Source organism: Dipodomys ordii, unplaced genomic scaffold (assembly GCF_000151885.1).
Source record: "Dipodomys ordii isolate 6190 unplaced genomic scaffold, Dord_2.0 Scaffold164, whole genome shotgun sequence".
NCBI lineage: Eukaryota > Metazoa > Chordata > Mammalia > Rodentia > Heteromyidae > Dipodomys > Dipodomys ordii.
In genome coordinates this window covers 49,510-57,723 of record NW_012267380.1, presented here as the reverse complement: position 1 = coordinate 57,723, position 8,214 = coordinate 49,510, and the positions used below count along the sequence as shown (strand labels likewise).

At 47.4% G+C, this 8,214-nt stretch overlaps 1 protein-coding gene across 1 annotated transcript in view; it reads right to left on the bottom strand.

The window, feature by feature from the left end:
* Vps37d (vacuolar protein sorting 37 homolog D (S. cerevisiae)) overlaps positions 1-6,814 on the bottom strand; it is a 10,939-nt gene extending 4,125 nt beyond the window's left edge. The window contains exon 1 of the mRNA XM_013033165.1: positions 6,680-6,814. Coding sequence (XP_012888619.1) covers positions 6,680-6,814 — 135 coding nt within the window. The remainder of the gene's footprint in view (positions 1-6,679) is intronic.
* Between the last annotated feature and the right edge of the window lie 1,400 nt (positions 6,815-8,214).

Sequence of the window (8,214 nt, the reverse complement as noted above, 5' to 3'; positions counted from 1 at the left end):
CGCAGAAATCTGCGTCCTTTTATCCCGCCACGCCCCCCAGGCTCGGTCCCTGTTTCCCCCTTCCTCCCCTCCCGCGCCTCGGGCGCCCACAATCTGCAGGGCTAGGTCATGTTTTCCCCACCCCACTTGCATTGACACAATTTTCAGAGTTTGGCTTCCTTGATGCTGACTGGGACTAACACTCACCCTCCCCGGGCCTCAGTTTCTCCTCTTCTGTAAAAGGAATCTGCCATTGAAGCACCTACCATAAGTAGTGAACCTTCGCTGCTTCCCACGGAGTAGGCGAGTGAATGGGTACCTTTCACACCCACACCCCGCAGCGGGGCTGGGGGGAGGCTCGGTGGAAAAGCGCTGGCCTAGCACGTGCAAGGCACCTGGTGCCAACCCCTGACACCACACACACACACGCACACGCACACACACACACGCGCGCGCGCGCGCGCGCGCTCGCGCGCTAACCACGACAGCACCAATCTCATGATAGCTAAGTGATGACCCTGAAGCTTCCCACTGTGAGCTGTGCCCTATCTCCCGGACAAGGAGATCACCGATAAGACAGTCACTGCTCAGATCAGTGTGCTAAAGTCCAAGGAATGGCAGGTGTCACTACTGGACAGCCTCCAGTTCTCCTGAGATGTCAGATACAATCTTATCTCTACAGCTAGGCTTGGCTGTTGTTAAGGTCTTCACCTCAGGAAAAGACATCCAGAGATCAAGTTGCTAAATTGAATGGAAATCAATGCCCCAGTTCTACCTCCCCATGTGGCAGACAAGAATAGAGGTGGGACCTGAGTAATCAAAAAGGTTATGAGAGGTGGTGATGCTTAAGCTGGGTTTCAAGGGATGAATAGGAGTACTGAGGTTTGAGGTGAAAATAAATAGCTGAGGGAGCTCAATAGGGATGCTTTCAATGGGCTGGGAAGGTGGCTCAGTGGTAGAGTGCTTGCCTTGCATGCATGAGGCCCTGGGTTCGATTCCTCAGCACCACATAAGCAAAAAAGAAAAAAACCGGAAGTGGGGCTGTGGCTCAAGTGGTAGAGTGCTAGCCTTGAGCTGAAGAGCTGAGGGGCAGTGCCCAGGCCCAGAGTTCAGGCCCGACGACCGGACCAAAAAACAAAAACAAAACAAAAGGATGCTTTCAACACAGTCTGACTTGCGATACAGCACAGACTGTCTGGAACTTGTAAAACTTCTGCCCCTGCCTTCCAGAGTGCTGGGATTACAGATTGCATCAGCAAGTCTAGCTCCAGCTCCTTCCACATCTTTGTGAGTTCTGACACATTGGGAACATTATGGCCTGTAGGAAGCCCTCTCTCCATCCCCACGCTGAGAATGTGTCCTTCTCTGCCCTTTGCTCCAAACACACAAACCCCTTGATCTGCTCTGCCATAGTCCCAATATTATAACAAGAGACCCAATGCTGGTGGGCATCAGTAGGTCAAGCCTATAATCCCACATCCTCAGAAGGCTGGGATCTGAAGATAAGAGGCTCAAAGTCAGCCTGGGTAGACAATGAACCAGTGAAAAGCTGGAAGTGGAGATGTGGCTCAAGTGGTAGAGCACCAGCCTTGGGCAAAAAAGCAAGAGAGAGCAGCAGGTACTGAGTTCGAGTTCCAGTACTGTCACAAAAGAAGAGAAAAAGGAAAAGAACTCCAATGGCCCTCTTGGCCTTGCCCTGCCTCTTCCAGTGCCTTTTTCCCTTGTCTCTTCTGGTGCTAATTACACTGCTTCTTCTAGTGCCCTTTGCCCCACCCCTTCTGGTGCTCCTTCCACGGCTCTCTACTGTTTGGCCCACACCCCTTCTCTTTCTCTTTTGCCCTTACCCTCACTCCTCTCTTTCACTACAATTTAAAAATCTAGTACTTGAGATTGAAGTTAGGACTTTTTTTTTGTTTTATCTTTGTCAATCCTGGGGCTTAAACGCTGGGCCTGGGTGCTGTCCCTGAGCTCTTCAGCTCAAGGCCAGCGCTCTACCACTTGAGCCACAGTGCCGCTTCCTGTTTTCTGGTGGTTCAATGGAGATAAAGAATCTCATGGACTTTCCTGCCTGGGCTGCCTTTGAGTCCTGATCCTTAGATCTCAGCCTGCTGGGCAGCTAGGATTACAGGCGTGAGCCACCAGTGCCTGACTTGTGCATGATGTCTTTCATATGAATTTTCTATTTCTTCTATTTCTGTGAAGAATGTCATCAGGACTTTGCATTGAATCTGTACATTGCTTTCAGTGGCTGTGTTCATCTTCATGATATTCTGTCAGCCCATGAGTTGGGAGGTCTTTTCAACTTCTAATGTCTTCTTCAATTACTTTCTTCAAGGTATTTTTTTTTGTCGGTTGCAAGACTTGAACTCAGGGCCTGGGTGTTGACCCTCAGCCTCTTTGTGCTCAAGGCTAGTGCTCTATCACTAGAGGCACAGCACCACCCATTTTTGAGTAGTTAATTGGAGATAAGAGTCTCACAGGGACTTTTCTGCCTGGGCTGAACCTCAGATCTCAGCCTCCTGAATAGACAGGATTACAAGCATGAGCCACCAGCGACTTGCTGTAGTTGTTTTTGTAAAGGTTTTTACTCTCCTTAGGTTAGTGCTTAGATATCTTGTTATTTTTGAGGCTATTTTAAATAGAATTATTTCCTTGATTTACTGCTTTGCTATTTCATTATTGGTATTAAAAAAAAGCAACAACAATTGACTGTTGGGCACTGATGTAATTCTAGCTACGCAGGAGGCTGAGATTATTTCTTTCTGTAAACACTGAATGGGTTTGGAAGCCAGTCTGAGCAGGAAAGGATGTGAAGACTCTTTTCTTCAATTAACCACTAAAAAGCCAGAAGTGGAGCTGTAGCTCAAGTGATAGAGCACTAGCCTTTAGTAAAAACAAAAACAAAAACACAAAAATTCAGGGACACGTCTCAGGATGAGTTAAAGCCCCAGGAGGATCAGCACTAAACAACACCAACACCAACAACAACACCAAACAAACAAACAAAAAACCTTATTGACTTTTTTTTTGTCGGTTGTGGAGCCTGAACTCTGGGCCTGGGCACTGTCTCTCAGCTCTTCAGCTCAAAGCTAGCAGTCTACCCTTTGAGCCACAGTGCCACTTCCGGCTTTTTCTGCTTATGTGGTGCTGAGGAATTGAACCCAGGGCCTCATGCATGCAAGGCAAGCACTGTACCACTGAGACACTTTCCCAGCCCCCCATTGACTTTTTTTTCTTTTTGCTTATGTGGTGCTGGGGAATCGAACCCAGGGCCTCATGCATGCAGGGTAAGCGCTCTACCACTGAGCCACCTTCCCAGCCCCCTCCACTGACTTTTGATTGTTGCTTTTAAATCCTGCTATGTTTATCAGATTTAGAATTTTAGTGGACTCTTTAGGGTTTTTAAATACAGAATCACAATAGTGACAAACAATAACTTTCATTTTTTATCTTGCCTTATTTCCCCATCTAGGAATTGTAGGAATATGTTGAATAAGAGTGGGGTAAGCGGATATTGAGTTCTGTTCCTGATTTTAGGAAAACTGGTTACAGATTTCCCATTTAGTATGATGTTGTGTGTAGGTCTATATTAGGTAACCTTTCTTCTGTTGAGTTATGACCTTTTTCTACTCCAGTTTCTGCAGAAATTTTGTCATAAAAGGGGTTGGCACTGGGAATGTGGCTTAGTGATATGATGCTTGCCTAGCATGCACGAAGCCCTGGGTTCAATTCCTTAGCACCACATATGCAGACAAAGCCAGAAGTGATGCTGTGTCAAGTGCTAGAGTGCTAGCCTTGAACAAAAGAAGCCCAGAGCCAGTGCCCAGGCCCTGAGTTAAAGCCCCAGGACTGGCAAAAAACTTTTAAGGCCCCCAAGTTCTGAGAGCTTAACTTTGTCATTTGCATCCCGAGATCCAGATGTACACGCATCAGCTTTCCACAAAGTCAGGGGAAGAAAATCAGATCTGTGGCTGTGGATAGTGAGAGGGGAGGGGACAGGCCTAGGTGCTAGGATAAACAAAGGAGCTGCTTTTGACAGAAAGAAGCTATGTAGTTAACTTTGTTGGCATGTCTGTCCTTGTGTTAATGTGTAGAGCACTCAGGTTAGGGGCACTAAAACAAGATGATGAGTGTATTGGAGCTCAGGATGCAAATGACAAAGTAGAGCACTCAGAATTTGGGGGCCTTATAATATTTCTCTTAAGGTCCCCAAATTCTGAGTGCTCTGCTCATCTACCCGATGCACGCCACCTCCATGGATGCAGGCATTTGCTGATGGCTCACTACACAACACCTGCTGCCCACACTGATGCCATCGTCTGCTCACAGTGTAGTGCCACAGCTTGCTGCCCACATGGATGCTATCGTCATTGGCTCACAGCACACTGCACAATGCCTGCTGTCCACGCGGATGCCAATGTCCACACATAGACACCAGTGTCCACTCACAGCCAAGTTTCCCCCACGCCTGCTGCCCACATAGATGCTGGCGTCCACTCACATCACACTGCCCATGCCTGCTGACCACATGGGTGCTGGGGTCCATTCACATCACACTGCCCCTGGCCCGCTGCCCACACAGACAGTGGAGTCCTCTCATAGAGCAGTGCACAATGTCCGCTGCCCACATGGACACTGGCATCCACTCACAGCATATTGCCCCATACCCGCTGCCCACACAGAAATGGGCAGCTGCTCACAGTGTACTGCACAATGCCTGCTCTCCAGCCGGATGCTGGCATCTGCTCATATCCAAGCTCCCACCACGCCCACTGCCCATATTTATGCTGGCATTCACTTATAGCCAAGTTGCCCTGATGCCCAATGCTCACGCATTTGCTCACACAGTGCACTGCCCCATATCCAGTGCCCATGAGGATGCCATTGTCTGGTCACAGGGCATAGCCCATGCCTGATGACCACACGGACACTGGCTTCTGCTGACAGCATGCTGCCCACACAGATGCTGCTGTCTGCTCACAACGTGCTGCCCCATGTCAGCTTCCCACATAGATGCTGGTTTCCACTCACAGTGCACTGCCTCGCACCTGCTGCCCACATGGATGCCAGTGTCCACTACCAGTGCACTGCACAACACGTGCTCCTACATGGCGCCCATTCTCAGCACACTGCCTATTGCCCACTGCCCACTTGGATGCCAGCATCCAATCACGGCACATTGCACAATGCCCACTGCCCTCACAGACCCTGCTGTCCACTCACAATCAAGCTGCTTCCAAGCCTGCCGACCACAGGGACACCAGTGGCACTGCCTCACACCTGCTGCCCACCTGGATGCTGGTGTCTGCTCCCAGCCAAGCTTCCCCCAGGTTCACTGTCCACACAGACACTGGCTTTTGCTCACAGCGCATTGCCCCATGCCTGTTGTCCACATGGATGCTGGCAGCTGCTCACAGCTTACTGCCCACACAGAGATCGGCATCTGCTCACAGCATACAGCCCCCATTCCTGCTGCCCTCACGGGTGCTGGCATCCACCCAAAAAGCAGGCCTCCATGAGAGAAAATGGTAGTGCATCTTTACTATTGCACTACAGGATGTTGCCCTAAGCTCAGACTTCGGTGAGAGCAAATGATGGTGATTTTTTTCACCACCAAATGGTGCTCTAATCCTAGGCCTCCATGAGAGCAAATAATGGTGGTTCTTCACTTTCACCACATGAAGGTGCTTTAAACTCAGGCTTCGGTGAGTTCAAATGATGGTCCATCTTCACTATTGCACCACAAAAGGGCTCCCTAAGCCGAGAATTCCATCAGAGAAAATGATGTTGCATCTTCACTATAGCACCACATGAGGGAGCCCTAAGCCCAAGCTTCCATGAGAGCAAATGATGGTGATGCTTTACTTGCACCACAAGAGGGCACCCTAAGTTCAGCCTTCCACAAGTGCAAATAATGGTGATTTTTCACTTTAACCACACGAGGGCTCCATAATCCCAGGCTTCCATGAGAGCAAATGATGATTCTTGTCTTCATTATTGCACAGGAAGAGGGCACCCTAATCCCAGGCTTCTTTGAGAGCATATGATGGTGATGCTTCACTTGCACCACAAGAGGGCACACTAGGCCCAGGCCTCCAGGGGAACACATTATGGTCATTCTTCACTTACACCACAAGGGGACTCCCTAAGACCAGGCTACTGTGAGAGCAAATGATGTGGCATGGACACGAATGCAGCACAAGAGGGTGACTGTGACAACAAATGATAATTCTTCACTTTCATTATGAGAGGGCTCCCTAAGCCCATGAGTGCTCTCTTGGAAGCCTGGGCTTAGGGTGCCTTTTTGAGGTGAGAGTGAAGGATTACCATTAGCTCTCATGGAAGTCTGGGATTATGGAGCCCTCGTGTGGTGAAAGTGAAGAGTCATCATTTGCAGTCGTGTAAGGCTGGGCTTAGGGCTCCCTCATATGGTTCTATAATGAAGACACAACATCATTTACTCTCACTGAAGAATGGGCTTAGTAGCCCTTGAGCTGAAGACCTAGGGGACAGTACCAAGGCTCAGAGTTCAAGCCCTAAGACTGACAAATAAAAAAACCAACACCATGTCATAATTGACACACATGTCAATATGTAGAAGCATGTCAAAATGAACACAATTGACATGGATGTCAAAATCTACATGCATAACCAAATTGACCCACATATTGAAAATGACACACATGTCATATCCACACACGTCAATATTGACATACATGTCCAACTCGGAACACATGTGGAAATCAACGTTCTTGTCAAAATCAATGAGCATGTCAGTATAGACACAAATATCAAAATTAACACAATTGACACACATGTCAAAATTCACATGCATGTCCAAATCCACTGTATATCACAATTGACACACTTATCTAAATTGACACACATACGAAAATCCATTCCCATTAGTTGCCTGTCTTTGGATCACCCCTTTTATCCTAGCTACTCAGGAGGCAGGGATCTTAGGATTGTGGTTTGCAGCCATCCCAAATAGGAAAGTCTATGAGACTTTTATCTCCAATTAAACACCAGAAAAAATCGACACACATGTCAAAATGGACCCAATTGAGTTGCATGTCAAAATCCACAAGCATGTTCAAAGAGATACAAAGGTCTGATTTGTTATACTTGTCCAAATGGACACACATGTCAAAATCGACACACATGTCTAAATTGACGCATAAGTAACAATCGACACGTTACGTAGGTGTTGATAGCTCAAGCCTATAATCCTAGCTACTCTGAATCCTTAGATCTCAGGATCGTGGTTGGAAGCTAGTCCAGGCAGGAGACTCTTATCTCCAATTAACCACCAAAAACCCAGAAGTGGGGCTGTGGCTTACATGGTAGAGCATTAGCCTTGAGCTGAAGAGCTCAGGGACATAACCCAGTCCCAGAATTCAAGCACTATGACTGACAAAATAATTTGACACAGTGTCACAATAGACACACATCAAATTTACATGTGTCTCCAAATTGACATGTATGTCAAAATTGACATGCATGCCAAATCAATGTCCATGCCAAAATTGACATACTTGTCAAAATCAACACAAATGTCATAATTGACAAAATTGACACATATGTCAAAGTCCACATGCATGTCCAAATTGACATGCATGACAAAATTAGCCCACAAATCTAAATTGATACGTATGTCTAAATCAACTCCTGTTAATTGGGCACTGGTGGCTCATACCTGTAATCCTAGCTACTCAGGAGGCTGAGATATAAGGATTGTGGTTAGAAGCAAGCCAAGGCAGGAAAATCAGTGGGACTCTTTAATTAACCACCAGAAAACTGGAAGTGGTGCTTTGCTTCACATGGTAGAGCTCTAGCCTTGAGTTGAAGAGCTCAGGGACAGACAGAGCCCAGGCACAGAGTTCAAGCCCTAGAACTGATTAAAAAAATGAAACCTGCATCAAAATAAAGTAGCACCAGGCGCCTGTAATCCTAGGATTAGTATTACAGGCTCACGGCTGTAATCCTAGTTATTCAGGAGGCTGAGATCTGAGGATTGAGGTTCAAAGCCAGCCGAGGCAGGAAAGTCTGTGAGACTCTTATTTCCAATAAAAACCACTAGAAAACTGGAAGTGGTGCTGTGGCTCAAGTGGTAGAATTCTTGCCTTGAGCGGAAGAGCTCAGGGACAGCACCCAAGCCCCACGACCGACCGAAAAACAAACTTGCATGTCAAATTTGACATGATTGACATGCATGTCAAAATCAACACGTGT